The sequence below is a fragment of the Salmo salar genome, chromosome 08 (assembly GCF_965601325.2).
Source record: "Salmo salar chromosome 08, fSalSal1, whole genome shotgun sequence".
Classification (NCBI taxonomy): domain Eukaryota; kingdom Metazoa; phylum Chordata; class Actinopteri; order Salmoniformes; family Salmonidae; genus Salmo; species Salmo salar.
Window position 1 is genome coordinate 29,582,416 of NC_138298.1, and position 25,366 is coordinate 29,607,781.

The 25,366-nt window shown below is 40.8% G+C and overlaps 1 protein-coding gene across 1 annotated transcript in view; it reads right to left on the reverse strand.

Moving 5' to 3' along the window:
• Window positions 1-1,803: 1,803 nt before the first annotated feature.
• Window positions 1,804-25,366, reverse strand: part of LOC106610493 (fibronectin) — a 112,046-nt gene continuing 88,483 nt past the window's right edge. Inside the window, 3 exon segments of the mRNA XM_082978280.1 lie at window positions 1,804-2,933; window positions 3,561-3,830; window positions 3,934-4,203. Of these exon segments, the coding sequence (XP_082834406.1) occupies window positions 1,951-2,933; window positions 3,561-3,830; window positions 3,934-4,203 (1,523 nt within the window). The 3' untranslated portion in view covers window positions 1,804-1,950.

Genomic DNA, 25,366 nt, shown 5'->3' on the forward strand with positions numbered 1-25,366 from the left:
TACTACGTCCTCTCAATGACTGACGGTAATGTTACAGACTCACAGCATCCCCTTGTTTTACTACTTCCTCTCAATGACTGACGGTAATGTTACAGACTCACAGCATCCCCTTGTTTTACTACTTCCTCTCAATGACTGAAGGTAATGTTACAGACTCACAGCATCCCCTTGTTTTACTACTTCCTCTCAATGACTGACGTAATGTTACCGACTCACAGTATCCCCTTGTTTTACTACTTCCTCTCAATGACTGACGGTAATGTTACCGACTCACAGCATCCTCTTGTTTTACTACTTCCTCTCAATGATTGACGTAATGTTACAGACTCACAGCATCCCCTTGTTTTACTACTTCCTCTCAATGACTGACGGTAATGTTACAGACTCACAGCATCCCCTTGTTTTACTACTTCCTCTCAATGACTGACGGTAATGTTACAGACTCACAGCATCCCCTTGTTTTACTACTTCCTCTCAATGACTGAAGGTAATGTTACAGACTCACAGCATCCCCTTGTTTTACTACTTCCTCTCAATGACTGACGTAATGTTACCGACTCACAGTATCCCCTTGTTTTACTACTTCCTCTCAATGACTGACGGTAATGTTAGACTCACAGCATCCCCTTGTTTTACTACTTCCTCTCAATGACTGACGGTAATGTTACAGACTCACAGCATCCCCTTGTTTTACTACTTCCTCTCAATGACTGACAGTAATGTTATAGACTCACAGCATCCCCTTGTTTTACTACTTCCTCTCAATGACTGACGTAATGTTACCGACTCACAGCATCCCCTTGTTTTACTACTTCCTCTCAATGACTGACGGTAATGTTACAGACTCACAGAATCCCCTTGTTTTACTACTTCCTCTCAATGACTGACGTAATGTTACAGACTCACATCATCCCCTTGTTTTACTACTTCCTCTCAATGACTGACGGTAATGTTACAGACTCACAGCATCCCCTTGTTTTACTACTTCCTCTCAATGACTGACGGTAATGTTACAGACTCACAGCATCCCCTTGTTTTACTACGTCCTCTCAATGACTGACGGTAATGTTACAGACTCACAGCATCCCCTTGTTTTACTACTTCCTCTCAATGACTGACGGTAATGTTACAGACTCACAGCATCCCCTTGTTTTACTACTTCCTCTCAATGACTGAAGGTAATGTTACAGACTCACAGCATCCCCTTGTTTTACTACTTCCTCTCAATGACTGACGGTAATGTTACAGACTCACAGCATCCCCTTGTTTTACTACTTCCTCTCAATGACTGACGGTAATGTTACCGACTCACATCATCCCCTTGTTTTACTACTTCCTCTCAATGACTGACGTAATGTTACAGACTTACAGCATCCCCTTGTTTTACTACTTCCTCTCTCAGCCTCTTGAAACATCTCATTGGTGTAGTGGCTTGTTCTACAGCACTGGAACAGGCAAGGCAGAGACACTAAACATTGACTGATATATTAATGTAGACTAGATATCAAATAATGAAGTCAGCATCCCCCTTATTTTACTACTTCCCACTGTCGCTTGAAACATCTAATTGGTGTAGTGGCTTGTTCTCCAGCAGTAAACAGGAAAAGGCACTAAGTAAAGTCAGAACATTGACTGATTATATGAATATATCAAATAATAAAGTTAAACAATTTGTACAATGTACAGCACTGTTAGCTATGGACTCTTTCATTGAGTGCTGCATCTTTCTACTACTCTAGCTCCAATACTTCCCCACACCTGTCACATGGAATAACGCTGGAGAGACGAAGCAGGTACGAGGAGTCAAACATTTAATATAGAACGGACATGGAACGAGAAAGGAACAGCGTCAGAAAAACAAGTAACACAGACAAAAAACTATTAATGCAGCAGCGGGGAACAGAGCAAGGGAACTGACAAATATAGGGGAGGAAATAAACAGATGATGAGTTATTCCAGGTGAGTCCAATATCGCTGATGCGCGTGACGAGGGAAGGCAGGTGTGCGTAATAGATGATAGGAGTGAGTGATGCAGGGCAGCCTGGCGCCCTCGAGCGCCGGGGGGGGTGGGAGGGGGTTGGCGGGGGCATGACGTGACAACACCGACTCGACCTTTCGTCCAACAACTGGTCCAACAACTATTTCAGTTATAGCACCAATCCAGCGTGAAGATGATGCATATGTTTCCGCTTGCTCTGTAGCTTCTCTTTCATGTTTTTCCTTCAGCTCCTCTTCTTCTTCCATTAGACGCTCTCCTTCAAGCTGTTCCTTCAGTTCTTCCATCTCTTCTCTTTGTTCTCTCTCAGGATCCTGTTTCTTTTCTTCAATCTTTCTCTCAGCCTCTTGTAACATCTCAGTGGTGCAGCGGCTTCCTCCACTTCTTTTCACCATCTTGTTTATCTTCTCAAGCAGCTCAGTGACCTGAGAGGGATTCTGATCTCTGTTGTTGAAGACATGATATCCCCCATGACATTGTTTTATGAAACGTTGAAGATCTGGAGAATCATCCAGATATTCTTTAATTGACGTTCCCTTGAGACGATCTCCATGGGTAAATAGGACCATTGTGTAATTTGCAGCCCGTTCTCCAAAGGTTGTCTGAATGATCTTCAGTATTTCCTTCTACTCAGGTGTAAATCTACCCAGCTGGATCACAACCAGGAACACATGGGGACGAGGAACAGAGAGAAAGATGCACTTTTCTATCTTTATCATTGCCTCCCCTTTGGTACAGTTGGTGTGAAACACACCTGGATTCTCGATAACAGTGATCAATTGTCCATCCACCTCACCTTTGACCATTATACAGTCTGTCACATAGGAGGGAGATCATTTAGACTTAAAAGCATTTCTTCCCAGGGTGGTGTTTCCTGCTGCACTCTTTCCAGCTCCAGTCTTCCCCACCAGCACAATCTGGACCTCATCATGGAGTTCTGTTGGATTACAAGGACACTGTTGTTACCTTTGACACTAGTCTAACCTTGATCTTATGTTAGCACATTGACAAAGTGTTTTGAATAAAATAATTTTCCTTCCACAAAGTGAGAGGAAGAATGGACGGCATCACCCGTGTTAGTAGGCTTTCATTTTGTTGAGGGAAACTATTTTACTGAAACATTTCTCAAGATTAGTCAATTTTGCAGAGGTTCTCTTTCTCTATAAGTCAATACATTAAGCTGCATTTTTAGTTTCACACTGCTTCTGGACTCCAACGACTAACATTTATGGTCTATAGACTATACACTTCAAGCAAATGAATGATGACTTAATGAATCAGTGGAAACATTTAAGAAACACGGAAGCCTACACTTTCAATTAATACTCACTGATTCTTTAGACTAAACAAGGAGGCCTACACTTTCAATTAATACTCACTGATTATTTAGACTAAACAAGGAGGGGCTTGAAATGGAACATTTCCACTCGTTCAGATGGTTCCACTTCCACCCCCAGTAGTAAATTGAGTAGCTTGCTGTCTATGATATGTGAGAATTGGTACTAGGTTCCGATATTAGTTTTTGAAACAATTTTACGACAAGTCGGCATAGTGCAGGCCTTACTAGAGCAGATGGTTGTAGAGACAGGTTCACTCTGTTCCCCATTGTTCAGCACAGTTGAGACACTGATGGTGTACTGGGTACCAGGTCGTAGGTCAGAGAGTGTCTTGTGACAGTCGTCAGTGTATGCTGCCATGGGCTCTGTTCTTGGGCTGCAGTAAAATATGAGGAAGCGCTGAGGGTTTTGGTCCAGTCCGAGAGTCTTGGTCCATCTTACAGAGAGGGAGGTAGATTTCAGCTTCTTTATAGCCAAGTCTCCTGGTGCTGGGACCTCTAAAATAAATTGTAAACAATTAAAGGAAGGCGTTAGTATGTAAAACTGAGTGACCTAACTGGAAATTGCATGAAAAAAAATATTTCTAAAGTTGTTCCTTACTTGTGGTCAAGGTGATTGACACTATTTGGCTTTGTACCCCATCGTACAACCCAGAACAGACAGTGACTAAGTATTCAGAGCCACATTGAAGGTCAGAGAGAGTGATGCTGTGTGAAGATGTGGTAGTGATGTGTGGTTCTGTCCCTGGACAGTGGTAGGAGATCTGGTAATGATGTTGCGTTTGGTCCAATCCTGGTGGCTGGCTCCAGCTAACAGCAGCTGATGTGGTGTCCACTGAGTCAACAGTCAGCTGGTCTGGAGCAGGAAGTACTATGGGGAAATACATTATTGTTAGTGTTACAGTTTAACTCCAGAAATATACTACAGGAGGAAAAGTAGAATAAGTCCAGTGATAAACATGTCTGCAATTGCTTTTGATATGGGAAGAAATAAGTTAAAACAGAAGTCACAACAGAAGTTGATTTGTAATGTAACAAAATGTCTGTTCTGGTTACTGGTAAAGAGATGATGAGCTGTAACAAGGTGAGGTAGATCTCTTACTGGTGTAGATGGTTGTAGAGACAGGTTCACTCTGTTCCCCATTGTTCAGTACAGTTGAGACACTGTTGCTCAGCAACATCGAGAGCATCCTGACTGGTTGCATCACTGCCTGGTACGGTAGTTGCTCGGCCTCCGACCGCAAGGCACTACAGAGGGTAGTGCGTACGGCCCAGTACATCACTGGGGCTCAGCTGCCTGCCATCCATGACCTCTACACCAGGTGGTGTCAGAGGAAGGCCCTGAAAATTGTTAAAGACACCAGCCACCCCAGTCATAGACTGTTCTCTCTACTACTGCATGGCAAGTGGTACCAGAGTGTCAAGTCTAGGACAAAAAGGCTTCTCAACAGTTTTTACCCCCAAGCCATAAGACTCCTGAACAGGTAACCAAATGGTTACCCGGACTACTTTAACTATACATTCATGTACATACTACCTCAACTGGCCTGACCAACCAGTGCTCCTACACATTGGCTAACCGGGCTATCTGCACTGTGTCCCACCACCCGCCAACCCCTCTTTACGCTACTGCTACTCTCTGTTCATCATATATGCATAGTCACTTTAACCATACCACATGTACATACTACCTCAATCAGCCTGACTAACCGGTGTCTGTATATAGCCTTGCTACTCTTTTTCAAATGTCTTTTTACTGTTGTTTTATTTCTTTACTTACACACACACACACACACACACACACACACACACACACACACACACACACACACACACACACACACACACACACACACACACACACACACACACACACACACACACACACACACACACACACACACACCTTTTTTTCGCACTATTGGTTAGAGCCTGTAAGTAAGCATTTCACTGTAAGGTCTACTACACCTGTTGTATTCGGCACACGTGACAAATACACTTTGATTTGATTTGATAGTGTACTCGGTCCCAGGTCGCAGGTTTGAGACAGTTTTGTGGCATTCCTTAGTATTTGCTGTGCAGGGATTTTTTACTGGGATACAGTAGGATATGAGGAAGCGTTGTAGAACTTTCTCCATTCCTTCAGCCTTGGACCAGTGGAGAGTGAAGGAGGTATCTTTCAAATGGTCTACCTTTAAGTCTCTGGGTGGAACCACTGGAACATAACATCTGTTTTATGAAGATCCATAACAATATCTCTTTAAAACACAAAGTATGTCAGTGCAAAATGACTAAAACCAAACTCTTTACCTATGAATACAAATGCTGAGACCCATCTGCTTTGTCTGCCATCTTCTCCCTCTGTGGCCACACTGAACTGATACTTTTCACCAGGTTGGAGACTGTTTATTTTAAGATGATACCCGCCTTTCACTCTTGATGAGCTTGTTTCTCAGTCACATTCCCAGGTCATTCTGAACTTGTGTGGTCCTTCAACCCCCTCAGGAGAACCCCAGTTCAGAGACACAGAGTCTGATGTCAGCAACAGGATCTGGATGTTACCAGGAGGGGGCAGCACTGCTGAAGACATGACAGGAGAGAAAAAACAGACAATTGGAACTGTATTTACAAACACAAATGCATATCAGAATTTAAGGAGTAACAAATGATATCCTAACAAATCATTTTTTATTGTATATTCAACATTGTTCACAAGTTATAAGCTATCACTAAAGGTCTCAAAACACAACTTTTGGGTCAGTTAATTATTGTTTGTACATTCACTTACCATCGACTGACTGACTTTACGCGTTGCTCTCCATCAAAAGTCTTGAGCAGTGGAAACAGAGTAAGAAATCTTTTCATTGAAAAAACTAAATGTTTATGTTGCAAAACAAGCAATGATACAGCTTGTAGCATGATCTTGCATAAACAGTACTACCAAATGCATAATCTTCTGTAATAATTATATTCAGTTATCCACTCAGTTAAATGAGGGGGAAATCAGCTACCTGTCGTCCAGCTTGTTTCATCCCATCATAGATGGTATCATGTCCTTTGTGTTCTGTTACTACACAGACTGCAGATCAGCTTCTGGTCTGTCCTGCAGAACACCTCCAGAGCTCTGTGGTGTTCCTGACAGTCTCTCCTCCAGGTGTCTAGTCATATCCACCACTGTGTGTCTTTGTGTTTGATGTTGATACCTTTCTACAAATTACGCACAAGCCATTACCACGTGATCGTCCTCCCCAATAAAGGTGCCACCAACCCCCTGTGCCATGGGTACACCTTCCTGAAAACTATGGCACTGTACTTTGCTAAAACCTGATCTGCCTGTTCATGTCCTTAAAGATGAGAATGTTCTAATGTGGTTAGATGACAAGAGAGTAAGAGATGATAAATGTGTGACCTATCGAATAGATAAGTCATATTTTTGGTCCGTCCGTAACTTATTTTCTGCTTGTAGCAGGGCGCGGTAACAGGAATCCTTTTCTCTAACTATAAGTCACATGATTTCATGAGAAAATGTTTCTGCAGTAAGGGTGTATAAAGCAAGTCAAGGTGTGCTTGTGTAACAGTGTAGGTTCCGTCCCTCTCTTCGCCCCAACCTGGGCTCGAACCAGGGACCCTTGCACACATCAACAACTGACACCCCACGAAGCATCATTATCCATCGCGCCACAAAAGCCACGGCCCTTGCAACGCAAGGGGAAACCCTACTTCAAGTCTCAGAGCGAGTGACGTCACTGATTGAAACGCTATTAGCACGCACCACCGCTAACTAACTAGCCATTTCACATCGGTTACACTTGGATGAATGTCAACAAGATGTTTACCAGCATTGTTAAAATAACTATGTTTTAGTTAAATCTGACCATACCAGTTCCTTCCCTAAAACCCTCAAATTCAAATCTGGACCAGTTCCTGTTCCACTGCTTCCCCCCCTTCTCCCCCTCTATCAGGGACTGATTTACACCTGGGACACCAGGTGGGTGCAATCAGTTATCAGGTAGAACAAAACCAGCACCATTTCAAGATTTGAATACCCCTGGCCCAAAATAAGAAAATGTTCCAATGTAGTTCATGAAGAGGTAGGCCTATTAGGATTATGTGCACAGCTATTAACCTCACGTGTAGCTGTAGCAATTGATTAGGGGCCAGGGTTATTCAAACTTTACCCTACGAGGACTGGACTACTGCTGGTTTCCTGTTCTACCTGATAATTGTTGACAGCCACCTGGTGTCCCAGGTCTAAATCAGTCCTTGATTAGAGGGGAAGAATTGAAAACAAGCAGTGAACTGGTTTAGAGGTCCAGATTTGAATTTGAGGGGATTAGGCCTACAACTATATTGAGAGAAAGATCGTCTTTTTCTGCATATGAAAATGATCAGATCTCATAACGTTTGGGGAAGTATGCATCACGTCAGGAAACCCATTCATGTGACATTATATTGCAATCTTCTGAGACTTGCAGCGCAACTGCAAAAAATACTACCTGGAACGCTGCCAGCTTTTTTGCAGTTGCAAGTAGTAAAAACAAAAACACTAATTTGACAATTGTTTAATGTATGCTAAGAACAAATAAAACCCTTTTTGTGAACTTCCTTGTGCGCAATCTGTCATTATGTGAGATCTGGGACATTTGATTTTTAACTGTTCAAATTACCTGAGAGGAATCGCAGTTGTTATGACATTGTGAGTCCCAAAGTCTTTCACAGTTTGAATAAGAATCAGCCGACCTGCCAGTCATCAAACATATATTAACCTGACACTTTTAAAAAACATGTTGACTTACCATTGTCCTGCTGCATCCAGTGTAGCCAGGAGCATGTAATAAAAGGGTGGAAGCCTAAGGTGCTGTTCCAGACATAAGACGAGGAAGACAAACAGGAGGCGAAGGGAGGAGCATCTGCTCATGCATCACTTGGGACCCCCCCGCATGGAGGGGGCAATAAGTAGTCCACTCGAGTGGCCCCTCCCTAATCCAAATAAATGTGCGAGTGTGGTGTCTCGCTTTTTCTACCGTCTCTGACTTTAGATATCCTTGTTTTTCTACAGTGAAAAGACTACAATAGCCACAAAGCTGTTGATAACTAAGGCAATCCATGACGGCAGTTGTTTAACATAGCAGTCAACCTATTTCCTGTAGTCTCAAAATGATTCAACATTTTGTTTAAAGTAACAGTGTATTTTTAATGTCTACTTCAAAATGGAGCACACTTTATTAATAACATGCATTAAATCATATGAAATATGTTGACTCACCCACATAAGTATACCTGGATCCACATGTATCAACTCTGATGGTTATCTTTGTTTTGGTTAATGGCTATGCTAATGTAGCGTCTACCTGAGGACAAGGCACTTGGTAATAGCCTGCAATTTACATCTCCCATGTATACGGAACAAAAATATAAACGCAACATGCAACAATTTCAACAATTTTACTGAGTTACAGTTCATATAAGGAAATCAGTCAATTGAAATAAATTAATTAGGCCCTAACCTATGGATATCACATTACTGGCCAGGGGTGCAGCCATGGTTGGGCCTGGGAGGTCATAGGCCCACTCACTTGGCATCCAGACCCACCCACTGGGGAGCCAGGCCCCGACAATCAGAATGAGTTTTCCCCCAAAAAAGGGCTTTATTACAGACAGAAATACTCCTCAGCACCCAACCCTACGACGATCCCCCAGGTGAAGAAGCCAGATGTGGAGTTCCTGGGCTGGTGTGGTTACACGTGGTCTGTGATTGTGAGGCCAGTTGGACGAACGTCTCTAAAACCACGTTGGAGGCAGCTTATGGTAGAGAAATCAACATTTAATTCCTGGCAACAGCTGCAGTCAGCATGCCAATTGCAAGCTCCCTCAAAACTTGAGACATCTATGGCATTGTGTTGTGTGACAAAACTGCACATTTTAGAGTGGCCTTTTATTGTCCCCAGCACAAGGTTAACCTGCGTAATGATGATGCTGTTTAACCAGCTTCTTGATATGCCACACCTGTCAGGTGGATGGATTATATTGACAAAGGAGAAATGCTCACTAACAGGGATGTAAACACACTTGTAGAGGTGCTGAGGGTGGTGCAGCACCCCCTGCTAAATCAAAATGAAATAAATACAAATAAAAAGCCTTTATTACTCCTGTATGAGTGGACAAACATTTCTTTATTTTATCTTTATTTAACTAGGCAAGTCAGTTAAGAACACATTTTTATTTACAATGACGGCAGTGGGTTAACTGCCTTGTTCAGGGGCAGAACGACAGATTTTCACCTTGTCAGCTCGGGGATTTGATCTAGCAACCTTTTGTTACTGTCCCAACACACTAACCACTAGGCTACCTCAGATCAAATTTTCTTGAACACCGGGACACTTTTTGGTTATGAACCAAACTTGAAACGTCAGTTCTCCCATTTGTTGTTGTGTCGTCTGGCCTTAGAGCAGGTTGGAGCCCAAACACTGTAGCCATAGAGATAGATGGAGGACTCATCTTTATATCTATGCCATTATAGTGTTTGTGATATCATGGGCAGCGCCAGTGAGGCTACAACCCATAGGAATCCCCATCCAATTGACTACTTTAAAATGGCGGAAGCCGTCAATGGCAATATGCATGCTATAATGGCTTATATCCATGATGAGTCCTCTAACTCTATGACTAATTTAAATTTTGTCTGACTGAGTCATTCAGGAAATACATTTAGCTTGGCCAGGATAATTGATATATATTATAAATTCAGGACAAACAACTTTCCGTCTGTTCTTCTAAAACATTTTCAAAGAGACTCAATTTATTTTGCATAGCTCATATGATATCAAATTTTTATCAAAGACAATTTTAGACTACTTTGTATATGGTCAAATACTGTAAAATGAATTAAAACAAAAGCCTATTAGCAGTAGCGAAAATCTGATATCAACTTTGGAGGGGACAATTACATTAAATTTTCTCAAGAGCAATTCCTGAGGGGGACACCAAAAGTAGTGCTGTAACACATAGCAATATGGTAAATGTATATTGAGGAACCAAAGAAATAAGGTGTTTGCCGTACTCCTAACTACCGGTACCCAAAACTACACAACTAATCACAACAGCAATACCATTGCCTTTAACAAATCTTAGTTCAGTCACCAGTTTAAGTTGAGAGTGGGGGTATCCATGGCATTTTCCAATTATGTTCCTATTTTACAAGTCAAAAAAATGGAGAACCTTTCATAATGTTGCCAAACAAAGACTCAACAAACTTACCTGAGACTCCCTGTCTCTGCCAGTCTGTCCCTGCATATCTGTCCCCAACTCTGCTGTCTGTGTGCCATCTGTTGCCTGCTCTGCCTAATGACATCATTGTGAAACTTCCATTCCAAATTTCCATTAGAATTTCATTTCTTTCTTATGAACATTTTATCAACTAGTCTTTGAGATATTAGGCTACTAGGGTTCTTACTTTGCGTTTTGGTGTACTGAAAAATACTCTGATGTCCGTCTTTTATTTTTCTGCCATTTTTCTACCTGGCTGGCTGGCTGGCTACACACACACACAGTGTGTAGGTTATTTACAGTAGGAGATGGGCTTCTATCATCTTATCTTTTATCATTCTATTTGGGCTTCGATCTAAAAGGTAGCTAGCAAATGTGAAACGGATTAAAATGACAAGAGTTGACAGCTGTATGAGTTCACCATTTACACAACATATGCTGCAACCTTTTGTAATTTTAATAGTTTGTTTCATATTGGCTGGCTTCCAACAATAGATTGAATTTGCAAAGCTAGCGAGCACCAATTCCGTTTCAGTGGTGTTTGCTACCCGGGTTAAATAAAGGTGAAATAAAATAAATAAATAAATAAAAGTTCCCTTGCGACAATTTAGCTTTTGCAACGAGACCATTAAATATATTTAAGACAATGGTAGAAGAGAGTGTAGTTCTGTTCAATTTATCGCTAACCTTATCGCAGGGACTTTGAAGCACTAACATACATCATCTGCATGCTGATCTTGGAATAAATTGACGATAGCAAAGATTCCATCTTTGACGAGGCCACATAAATGGAATAGGTACTAGCTAGCTTAATAGTTAATATTTGCGCGCTAGCTCTGCATATTCAGCTAGTGTGTGTGCGCGATTGACTGGATTATCCTCACTTCAGTTACGTTCATTGAGTGCCTTTCAGACAGTAGATACGACCCCTCTGTTACCTTGCCAACTAAGGAACTGGCAGTGGATCAAAACATTGTGAGGGAAAGGGTGGGGGGGGGGTCGCAATCTTTTGAAACTTAAAAACGAGCTATTAAGTGTCTATAATCAGCACAATTGCTTTCATTGCGTATTATTAATATTATTTAAATTACATAGTTATGTTTCAGTGATATATTGGGGGGGACAAATCATATTTTTCCAAGGATTGGGGGGTTGTGTCCCCCCCGTCCCCCCCGGGATTTCCGCCCCTGCCTATTAGCCTAATCATGTTGGCAATAGTGCGTTTATAGGCTCTAATTAGGATTCGTAATTTGCACAAAATATTTCATGAATTCAAGCATTAGGCTATAATTAGGCCTTCTGGTTGTGTAGGCGATTATAGGGAAATCTGCAATTTGTATTGCAATTAGTACAGTTAAAACACTTTGGTGAAGTGAGCCGACACTCGCAAATGCAGTCTATTCATTCACTGCAGCTGCAGCGCGAGTGTTAGTAAGCGGAGTTTGTATTTTCAGACAAATGAAAAGGTTCATAATAGGAACACTTTGTGTACCTGTGGCGCAGGATCAAGTGCTCCTACCGCCAACACCAATAAAAAAAGAACGTAACCCTCCATAGCTGGGTTATCTTCAGAAATGTTTGGTGATCGACTAGGAATGCCTTGAAGATCGACCAATTGACCGATTGGTGACCACTGCTTTACGGTATAGCGTGTTTCCTGGAAGGGAAACGGAGTTGAATAAAGATCATAGCTACAAAGCATTCATTCCAAGCAAAAAGTTTGCAGTACACTTATTCAATCTTTCATAATCCACATGTAATTTTAATTAAATAATGTGAAAGCAAGATGTGTTACAGTCATGACATACAAACACAGTACACACACGTTCACAGCAAGATCTAAGTGAGCTTGATATGTTTTTCTTTGTATTTTCATTAGAGATATTATCAATTTAAATAAGTGTTCAATAGCTACATTTACTTTTTTAACTGTAATAATGGCTGGTAGATTTTTTTTGTGTGCCACTAGTAGATAATTAATCCAGTGTGTTGACCATTGTTTACCATACGATGCCCATGAGTGTATATAAATGAAGTTAACAGACAAAATGGCTGGTAAACATATTTTGAGATGTGTGCCACTAGTAGATCATTAATCCAGTGTGATAACATGCCCATATTATGCCAGCTTAAAGGGAGTCTTTTTTTATTTTTCCCAAGTGGCCTGGCTGTGTTGGGCCGGGCTGAGGTGGTGGTGGTGGTTTCTGGGTACTGGTCTAGGCAGAGAGGCAGAGGCAGGAGGAGCCTGCAGTGGAGGAGTGGCATTGGGTGTTGAGGTGGTGCCCATGCTAGGCCAGGCCCGGGTGCTGGGGAGGGCTGAGTAGATAGCAGCTAACCCGCTCTGCTCGGCCCTCCCTACAGACACTGGTAGGACTAGGAAGCAGCCTCTGCAACAGCAACGGACCCAAGAATAGGTGAGAAATGGATGACGGGGGACGACACACAGATATAGAGTGACAAACACACACACACACACACACACACACACACACACACACACACACACACACACACACACACACACACACACAGACTGGGTACAGTACTGTACTACAACAAGCAGGCTTAACATCCCCTCCCCAAACACACAGACTAGTTTGAGCTTGTTAGCATTGTTAGCTAGCAGCCTACATGCAAATTCGCTATTACTTGTGCTAATTCTGTTAGCTTTCAGGCAATATACTCTCAATGGGCTTTTTTACTTTTTTTGCACCCACTTGTGTACTAAACTGTTACAATATGAAAATCTGGATACCGCCCAACCCTAAATATAAAACTGGTAATAGAACACTGGTAGTAGAAAACTAATAATATAACACTGTTAATATAGCACTGGTAATCAAACATTAATAATAGAACACGGGTACTAGAACACTGGCAGTAGAACTCGAATAATATAAAACAACACTGGTAATAGAACACTAATAATATAACACTGGTAATACAGCACTGGTAATAGAACACTAATAATATAACACTGGTAATACAGCACTGGTAATAGAACACTAATAATATAACACTGGTAATACAGCACTGGTAATAGAACACTAATAATCGAACACTGGCAAATCGAACACAGGTAATAGAACATTAGTAATAGAACACTGGCAGTAGAACACTAATAATATAAAACTGGTAATAGAACAATAATAGAACACTGGTAGTAGAACACTAATAATATAAAACCGCTAATAGACCACTGGTAATAGACCACTGCTAATAGACCACTGGTAATAGACCACTGCTAATAGACCACTGGTAATATAACACTGGTAATATAACACTGCTAATAGACCACTGGTAATATAACACTGCTAATAGACCACTGGTAATATAACACTGCTAATAGACCACTGGTAATATAACACTGCTAATAGACCACTGGTAATATAACACTGCTAATAGACCACTGGTAATAGACCACTGCTAATAGACCACTGCTAATAGACCACTGGTAGTAGAACACTGGCAGTAGAACACTGCTAATAGACCACTGGTAATATAACACTGCTAATAGACCACTGGTAATATAACACTGGCAGTAGAACACAGGTAATAGAACATTAGTAATAGAACACTGGCAGTAGAACACTAATAATATAAAACTGGTAATAGAACAATAATAGAACACTGGTAGTAGAACACTGGTAGTAGAACACTGGTAGTAGAACACTAATAATATAAAACTGCTAATAGACCACTGGTAGTAGAACACTGGCAGTAGAACACTGGCAGTAGAACACTGGTAGTAGAACACTAATAATATAAAACTGCTAATAGACCACTGATAATATAACACTGCTAATAGACCACTGGTAATATAACACTGCTAATAGACCACTGGTAATATACCACTGGCAGTAGAACACTAATAATATAAAACTGGTAATAGAACAATAATAGAACACTGGTAGTAGAACACTGGTAGTAGAACACTGGTAGTAGAACACTAATAATATAAAACTGCTAATAGACCACTGGTAATAGACCACTGGTAATAGAACACTGGCAGTAGAACACTGGCAGTAGAACACTGGCAGTAGAACACTGGTAGTAGAACACTGGTAGTAGAACACTGCTAATAGACCACTGGTAATATAACACTGCTAATAGACCACTGGTAATATAACACTGCTAATAGACCACTGGTAATATAACACTGGCAGTAGAACACAGGTAATAGAACATTAGTAATAGAACACTGGCAGTAGAACACTAATAATATAAAACTGGTAATAGAACAATAGTAGAACACTGGTAGTAGAACACTGGTAGTAGAACACTGGTAGTAGAACACTAATAATATAAAACTGCTAATAGACCACTGGTAATAGACCACTGCTAATAGACCACTGCTAATAGACCACTGGTAATAGACCACTGGTAATAGACCACTGGTAATAGACCACTGCTAATAGACCACTGGTAATATAACACTGCTAATAGACCACTGGTAATATAACACTGCTAATAGACCACTGGTAATATAACACTGCTAATAGACCACTGGTAATATAACACTGCTAATAGACCACTGCTAAGAGACCGCTGGTAATAGACCGCTGGTAATAGACCGCTGGTAATATAACACTGCTAATAGACCACTGGCAGTAGAACACTGGCAGTAGAACACTGGCAGTAGAACACTGGTAGTAGAACACTGGTAGTAGAACACTAATAATATAAAACTGCTAATAGACCACTGATAATATAACACTGCTAATAGACCACTGCTAATATAACACTGCTAATAGACCACTGGTAATATAACACTGGCAGTAGAACACTAATAATATAAAACTGGTAATAGAACAATAATAGAACACTGGTAGTAGAACACTGGTAGTAGAACACTAATAATATAAAACTGCTAATAGACCACTGATAATATAACACTGCTAATAGACCACTGGTAATATAACACTGCTAATAGACCACTGGTAATATAACACTGGCAGTAGAACACTAATAATATAAAACTGGTAATAGAACAATAATAGAACACTGGTAGTAGAACACTGGTAGTAGACCACTGCTAATAGACCACTGCTAATAGACCACTGGTAATAGACCACTGCTAATAGACCACTGCTAATAGACCACTGGTAATATAACACTGGTAATATAACACTGGTAATATAACACTGCTAATAGACCACTGGTAATATAACACTGCTAATAGACCACTGGTAATATAACACTGCTAATAGACCACTGCTAATAGACCACTGCTAATAGACCACTGGTAATATAACACCGCTAATATAACACCGCTAATAGACCACTGCTAATAGACCACTGCTAATAGACCACTGCTAATAGACCACTGGTAGTAGAACACTGGCAGTAGAACACTGGCAGTAGAACACTGACAGTAGAACACTGACAGTAGAACACTAATAATATAAAACTGGTAATAGAACAATAATAGAACACTGGTAGTAGAACACTAGTAATATAAAACTGCTAATAGACCACTGCTAATAGACCACTGATAATAGACCACTGGTAGTAGAACACTAATAATATAAAACTGGTAGTAGAACACTGGTAATAGAACACTTATAATAGAACACTAATAATTTAAAACTGGTAGTAGAACACTGGTAATAGAACACTGGTAATAGAACACTAATAATTAAAAACTGGTAATATAACACTAATAATTTAAAACTGGTAATAGAATACTGGTAGTAGAACACTAATAATTTAAAACTGGTAATAGAACACTGGTAGTAGAACACTGGTAATAGAACACTGGTAATAGAACACTGGTAATAGAACACTGGTAATAGAACACTAATAATTTAAAACTGGTAATAGAATACTGGTAATAGAACACTGGTAATACAAAACTAATAATTTAAAACTGGTAATAGAACACTGGTAGTAGAACACTGGTAATAGAACACTGGTAATAGAACACTAATAATTTAAAACTGGTAATAGAACACTAATAATTTAAAACTGGTAATAGAACACTGGTAATACAACACTAATAATTTAAAACTGGTAATAGAACACTGGTAGTAGAACACTGGTAATAGAACACTGGTAATAGAACACTAATAATTTAAAACTGGTAATAGCACACTGGTAATAGAACACTGGTAATACAACACTAATAATTTAAAACTGGTAATAGAACACTGGTAGTAGAACACTGGTAATAGAACACTAATAATATAAAACTGGTAATAGAACACTGGTAATAGAACACTGGTAGTAGAACACTGGTAATAGACCACTAATTCACTGGTCATCAGGTCTCTCTTGGAAAAGAGATATTGATCTCAATGAGAATAAACCTGTATAAATAAAGATAAAATAAAACATTTAAAAATAATAATAGACCACTGCTAATAGACCACTGCTAATATAACACTAATAATTTAAAACTGGTAATAGAACACTGCTTATAGAACACTGCTTGTAGAACACTGGTAGTAGAACACTGGTAGTAGAACACTGGTAGTAGAACACTGGTAGTAGAACACTTGTAGGAGAACACTGGTAATTTAAAACTGGTAATAGAACACTGCTAATAGAACACTGGTAATAGAACACTGGTAGTAGAACACTGGTAGTAGAACACTGGTAATAGAACACTGGTAGTAGAACACTGGTAGTAGAACACTGGTAGTAGAACACTGGTAATTTAAAACTGGTAATAGAACACTGGTAGTAGAACACTGGTAATAGAACACTGGTAATAGAACACTAATAATTTAAAACTGGTAATAGAACACTAATAATTTAAAACTGGTAATAGAACACTGGTAATAGAACACTGGTAATACAACACTAATAATTTAAAACTGGTAATAGAACACTGGTAGTAGAACACTAATCATTTAAAACTGGTAATAGAACACTGGTAGTAGAACACTGGTAATAGAACACTAATAATATAAAACTGGTAATAGAACACTGGTAATAGAACACTGGTAGTAGAACACTGGTAATAGACCACTAATTCACTGGTCATCAGGTCTCTCTTGGAAAAGAGATCTCAATGAGAATAAACCTGTATAAATAAAGGTAAAATAAAACATTTAAAAATAATAATAGACCACTGCTAATAGACCACTGCTAATATAACACTAATAATTTAAAACTGGTAATAGAACACTGCTAATAGAACACTGGTAGTAGAACACTGGTAGTAGAACACTGGTAATTTAAAACTGGTAATAGAACACTGCTAATAGAACACTGCTAATAGAACACTGGTAGTAGAACACTGGTAATAGAACACTGGTAGTAGACCACTGGTAATAGAACACTGGTAGTAGAACACTGGTAGTAGAACACTAGTAGTAGAACACTGGTAGTAGAACACTGGTAATTTAAAACTGCTAATTTTAACATTTAACATTTAATTCATTTAGCAGACGCTCTTATCCAGAGTGACTTACAAATTGGTGCATTCACCTTATGATATCCAGTGGAACAACCACTTTACAATAGTGCATCTAAATCTTTTAAGGGGGGGGGGGGGGGGGGGTTAGAAGGATTACTTTATCCTATCCCAGGTATTCCTTAAAGAGGTGGGGTTTCAGGTGTCTCCGGAATGTGGTGATTGACTCCGCTGTCCTGGCGTCGTGAGGGAGCTTGTTCCACCATTGGGGTGCCAGAGCAGCGAACAGTTTGGACTGGGCTGAGCAGGAACCGTGCTTCCTCAGAGGTAGGGGGGCCAGCAGGCCAGAGGTGGATGAACGCAGTGCCCTTGTTTGGGTGTAGGGCCTGATCAGAGCCTGAAGGTACGGAGGTGCCGTTCCCCTCACAGCTCCGTAGGTAAGCACCATGGTCTTGTAGCGGATGCGAGCTTCAACTGGAAGCCAGTGGAGAGAGCGGAGGAGCGGGGTGACGTGAGAGAACTTGGGAAGGTTGAACACCAGACGGGCTGCGGCGTTCTGGATGAGTTGTAGGGGTTTAAAGGCACAGGCAGGGAGCCCAGCCATCAGCGAGTTGCAGTAATCCAGACGGGAGATGACAAGTGCCTGGATTAGGACCTGCGCCGCTTCCTGTGTGAGGCAGGGTCGTACTCTGCGAATATTGTAGAGCATGAACCTACAGGATCGGGTCACCGCCTTGATGTTAGTGGAGAACGACAGGGTGTTGTCCAGGATCACGCCAAGGTTCTTAGCACTCTGGGAGGAGGACACAAGGGAGTTGTCAACCGTGATGGCGAGATCATGGAACAGGCAGTCCTTCCCCGGGAGGAAGAGCAGCTCCGTCTTGCCGAGGTTCAGCTTGAGGTGGTGATCCGTCATCCACACTGATATGTCTGCCAGACATGCAGAGATGCGATTCGCCGCCTGGTTATCAGAAGGGGGAAAGGAGAAGATTAATTGTGTGTCGTCTGCATAGCAATGATAGGAGAGACCATGTGAGGATATGACAGAGCCAAGTGACTTGGTGTATAGCGAGAATAGGAGAGGGCCTAGAACAGAGCCCTGGGGGACACCAGTGGTGAGAGCGCATGGTGCGGAGACAGATTCTCGCCACGCCACCTGGTAGGAGCGACCTGTCAGGTAGGACGCAATCCAAGCGTGGGCCGCGCCGGAGATGCCCAACTCGGAGAGGGTGGAGAGGAGGATCTGATGGTTCACAGTATCAAAGGCAGCAGATAGGTCTAGAAGGATGAGAGCAGAGGAGAGAGAGTTAGCTTTAGCAGTGCGGAGAGCCTCCGTGACACAGAGAAGAGCAGTCTCAGTTGAATACCCAGTCTTGAAACCTGACTGATTAGGATCAAGAAGGTCATTCTGAGAGAGATAGCAGGAGAGCTGGCCAAGGACGGCACGTTCAAGAGTTTTGGAGAGAAAAGAAAGAAGGGATACTGGTCTGTAGTTGTTGACATGGGAGGGATCGAGTGTAGGTTTTTTCAGAAGGGGTGCAACTCTCGCTCTCTTGAAGACGGAAGGGACGTAGCCAGCGGTCAAGGATGAGTTGATGAGCGAGGTGAGGTAGGGGAGAAGGTCTCCGGAAATGGTCTGGAGAAGAGAGGAGGGGATAGGGTCAAGTGGGCAGGTTGTTGGGCGGCCGGCCGTCACAAGACGCGAGATTTCATCTGGAGAGAGAGGGGAGAAAGAGGTCAAAGCACAGGGTAGGGCAGTGTAAACAGGACCAGCGGTGTCGTTTGACTTAGCAAACGAGGATCGGATATCATCAACCTTCTTTTCAAAATGGTTGACGAAGTCATCCGCAGAGAGGGAGGAGGGGGGGGGGGGGAGGATTCAGGAGGGAGGAGAAGGTAGCAAAGAGCTTCCTAGGGTTAGAGGCAGATGCTTGGAATTTAGAGTGGTAGAAAGTGGCTTTAGCAGCAGAGACAGAAGAGGAGAATGTAGAGAGGAGGGAGTGAAAGGATGCCAGGTCCGCAGGGAGGCGAGTTTTCCTCCATTTCCGCTCGGCTGCCCGGAGCCCTGTTCTGTATATGTAATAGAACACTAACAGAAAAGTTAGAGCATGTTTGCAGAGAGACAGCCTTAGGCATGTGGTGTGTGTGTGTGTGTGTGTGTGTGTGTGTGTGTGTGTGTGTGTGTGTGTGTGTGTGTGTGTGTGTGTGTGTGTGTGTGTGTGAGACAGATCACAAACAATTGAAGCACTCACCATCCCTGGCCCAGAAGAGCTACAGCCTGTATAGGATTTTGTTCCACCCCAACACTAATGACACCTGATTAGGTAGTGATTCAGATAGTGATCAGTTCATAAGTAGAATCAGCTGTGTTAGTGCTGGACTGGGACAAAAGCCTGCACATCTTGTAGCTTCCTCCAGTTCCAGTGTTAATGATCACCATCCTATCTGTAGTGTAGTTTACTAAACCAGTGTTTCTTAATCCTGGTCCTGGGGCCCCTAAGGGATGTACATTTTTGTTTGGCCCAAGCACTGCACACCTGATTCCACTTATCAATGGTTTGTTATCTTATTTTATCAGGTGTGTAGTGCTAGGACAAAAACCCATGTTCACCCCTTTGTGTCCCCAGGACCTGGGTTAAGAAACACTGTTCTATACATTACCAGATGATTTACCCATTATAGCAGATTGGATGTGAGAACAGGAGAATAGTGAGGGTGTTGTGCCCAGAGATGTGTGATGACTAGTTGAGATTAAAGAGAATTTAACTAGTAGTAGAACAAGTGGCAGGGACACTGTTGTGTTTTTCAAATCCCAGAATGTAGCTTTAATTATTAAACCAAGGACTACTTCTTTAAATCAACAACACAACCACATACACCTGGGCTCTTTCTCAGTCGTCTAAACATCTGTCCTCTCCTTCTCTGATCTGAAAGAAGTGAACAGGTGTAAGCTAAGCCAGTCTAATGATGAGCTTCCTTCTACTATTTTGTTTTTACCTGTTTTTTTTCCAAGCTGTTGAAGGGGAGGAGAGAAGGGATTTTTAAGCAATCGATTACATTTCCAAAGATGCCATACCAACACCTTCATCTAGTGGTCAATTCTGGTGTTTGTGATTACCAGGGATTAAATAATGTACCAAGCGTCTCAGAATAACATTGTTGATTTAGGATCAGTTTAGCCTTTTAGATCACATTTAATAAGACTGCATGGACAGGGAGGACCTGATCCTAGATCAGCACTCCTACTCTGAGACGCTTGATACGTATGGCCAGTGTGCCATTACATGTCTAATAGCTGATTAAAACAGTCAAATTACTAACTATAAATACCTAGGCCAAGTGAACAAGCAATACTGGTGTTCTATTGATGGACAGTATTTCTCATGACAGCAGATAATGCTTTACACCAAATAATGTTTTTATTCATGATCTCTATCGACAAGATAGTACACAATGTATGCTCTTCAACCAATCGCTGCCTGCACCCGCCCGCCCGACTAACATCACTACTCTGGACGGTTCTGACTTATAATATGTGGACAACTATAAATACCTAGGTGTCTGATGAGACTGTAAACTCTCCTTCCAGACTCACATTAAGCATCTCCAATCCAAAGTTAAATCTAGAATCGGCTTCCTATTTCGCAACAAAGCCTCCTTCACTCATGCTGCCAAACATACCCTCGTAAAACGGACTATCCTACCGATCCTCGACGATGTCATTTACAAAATAGCCCCCAACACTACTCAGAAAACGGGATGTAGTCTATCACAGTGCCATCCGTTTTGTCACCAAAGCCCCATTTACTACCCACCACTGCGACCTGTATGCACTCGTTGGCTGGTCCTCGCTACATATTCGTCGCCAAACCCACTGGCTCCAGGTCATCTATAAGTCTCTGCTAGGTAAAGCTCCACCTTCTCAGCTCACTGGTCATCATAGCAACACCCACCCATAGCACCCGCTCCAGCAGGTATATTTTACTGGTCATCCCCAAAGCCAACTCCTCCTTTGGCCGCCTTTCCTTCCAGTTCTCTGCTGCCAATGACTGGAACGAATTGCAAAAATCACTGAAGTTGGAGACTTATATCTCCCTCACTGACTTTAAGCGTCAGCTGTCAGAGCAGCTTACCGATCGCTGCAGCTGTACACAGCCCATCTGTAAATAGCCCATCCAACCAACTACCTACCTCATCCCCATTTTTGTTTTTCTGCTCTTTTGCACGCCAGTATTTATACTTGCACATGCTCATCTGCACATATATCACTCCAGTGTAAATTACAAAATTGTAAATACTTCGCCACTATTGGCCTATTTATTTCCTTACCACCTTACTTCATTTGCACACACTGTATACAGATTTTCTATTGTGTTATTGACTGTACGTTTGTTTATCCCATGTGTAACTCTGTTGTTTTTGTCGCACTGCTTTGCTTTATCTTGGCCAGGTCGCAGTTGTAAATGAGAATTTGTTCTCAACTGTCCTACCTGGTTAAATAAAGGTGAAATAAAATAAAGGCATTTTTACTTTCAATTTCAACAATTTGCATGATTTCACTTAATGTCTGAAAAGTCCAGTGTATGTGTGTTTTCACTGCAGATGAAATAACATTTGTAAGAGATCATAAACAATATATTTGAACAGTACAACAAAATAGTTTTTTTTTGTCTTTATCATGGTGATAGTTTAGTCAACTGAAAGCCATGTACTGCAGGCTCTCGAGAGTTCAATCTCACATCATCAACTATAAAAATAAAATCACCAACATCAACAAATCTCAAAGAGAAAATTGGCATTATCATCATCATCATCAACAAAAAAAACATAATTATCAACACCAAAAAGCAAAACTCTCATCAACAATATAACCTTCATCAACAGCTACATTTATAATCACCATTATCAACAAAAACACTCATCACCATCATCAATACCATCATAATCATTAGCATCCAAAACAACAGAGTGCAGTACTTCAGAACATACTGTATACATCAAGCATACCTGAAGAGTATTAATGAAGTTACATTACTGATGGTCACTAAGCAGTACTTCAGAACATACTGTATACATCAAGTATACCTGAAGAATATTAATGAAGTTACATTACTGATGGTCACTAAGCAGTACTTCAGAACATACTGTATACATCAAGCATACCTGAAGAGTATTAATGAAGTTACATTACTGATGGTCACTAAGCAGTACTGCAGAACATACTGTATACACTCAAGCATACCTGAAGAGTATTAATGAAGTTACATTACTGATGGTCACTAAGCAGTACTTCAGAATATACTGTATACATCAAGCATACCTGAAGAGTATTAATGAAGTTACATACTGATGGTAACTGATTATGAAGTATACTTTATACAAACTAATGTGTTCAAAGCAATGAAGTCATTGAACAAATCACTATTAGAAGGAGCAATCAACTAAAAACAATTTTATTTTAAGTCTACTTAGTAATCATTCTTGAAGTAAATTATTTAAAAGACCAATACATGTGTAATACCTGTATATGAAACAACACGTGCATATTCTCAACCAAAAAAATTACAATAAGATGAACATTTAAAACGTAAAATAACTGAAACAAAAGCCAACTGTTTACCACTGAACCATACAGCCCTTCTAATCATTAATCTGTGATCAACTGTTTACCACTGAACCATACAGCCCTTCTAATCATTAATCTGTGATCAACTGTTTACCACTGAACCATACAGCCCTTCTAATCATTAATCTGTGATCAACTGTTTACCACTGAACCATACAGCCCTTCTAATCATTAATCTGTGATCAACTGTTTACCACTGAACCATGCAGCCCTTCTAATCATTAATCTGTGATCAACTGTTTACCACTGAACCATGCAGCCCTTCTAATCATTCATCTGTGATCAAGCCATATAGGTTAGATGGCAAAGTAAATGAGAAAATAATTATTATAATTGAAAATAAATAATCAATGCCAGACTAGCTCCTTATTTACCTGTGTATTGTGTTTATCTAGACTAGAGTAACCGATGTGAAATGGCTAGCTAGTTAGCGTGGTGCGCGCTAATAGCGTTTCACATCGGTTACACTAGCTCCTTAGTTACCTGTGTATTGTGTTTATCTAGACTAGATCCTTAGTTACCTGTGTATTGTGTTTATCTTGACTAGATCCTTAGTTACCTGTGTATTGTGTTTATCTAGACTAGCTCCTTAGTTACCTGTGTATTGTGTTTATCTAGACTAGCTCCTTAGTTACCTGTGTATTGTGTTTATCTAGACTAGATCCTTAGTTACCTGTGTATTGTGTTTATTTATGGACATTATCAGTAAAACACTCCATCTGTTGGTTAACCTGTTGGTGTTCACGTTGACTTTTCTATGATTTCTGAATTAACTTAAAATGCTTTACTTACATGGACATTATATATATTTTTGTATTACTTGATTATATTGTATTCCTTTACCATAAAACTCAGTGTTAGCCATTTCATTATGGAACATCAGATCTGTAAATTGCCAAGTTCATATAATTTATCAAAGTATCTGAAATAACTTGTCGTGCCATAGTTTCTCCTTTTCAAATTGAATTGGGTATTGCCAGATCTGTACATTATTTCACATATATTGATTTCTGTGATATAGCCATGTCATGAGAGTTATTTCTGGTTGTCATGTCTGACATCTTTGAACGGTTGGATGTGGACAACTAGAGTTGTTATTGCTAGTTTTATACTAATCTTCAATGTTGAATGACTTTTTCAAGCTCTTCAATGCATCCTCAGGTGTTAATGCCGTCCAGTCCTTTGGGATATCTGCAGGGAGTGCATCTGTGTCTTTAGCAATTCTCTCATTGAATGTAGCCATCACATACTTCCAGTAGTCTGTAGCCTCCATACTGGAATCTCCATCTATGTTCCAGTCAGGGTAATATTTCTGGTAGTCCTTGTAGGGATAAGGTTCTTTTGCTGTTGAGGATATGTAAAATGAAAGGCCACTTATCACAAGAGATGAACATATGTTAATAACTAGCACCTTTGTATTTTTGTACCTCCAAGCGCTAAGGCCTTTTGAACGGTGAATGGAGGTGAAGTGTTTGGTATGCTCCTTACCTCCTGCTTCACATGGTGCTTTGCAGAAGGGACATACCTCCCCACAGCCAAACAGACTGGTGAACATCTTGTCCTGAGGCTTGAATGGCAGAGATCTGAGTCTCTTTTCAATGTCTCCTCCCTTATCGTACTCAGCTGCCAGTGACAGATCCATTTCTCTCACACAATCTGTTAGGTAGTCAGCAAACTCTTCCGTCTTTTCAGAGTAGTTCAGAGTCATGATTGAATCCAGACCATCCTTGGGGAAGACAAGCTTCTCTCCAAGGGCACAACACATGTTCTGAATAAATGTAT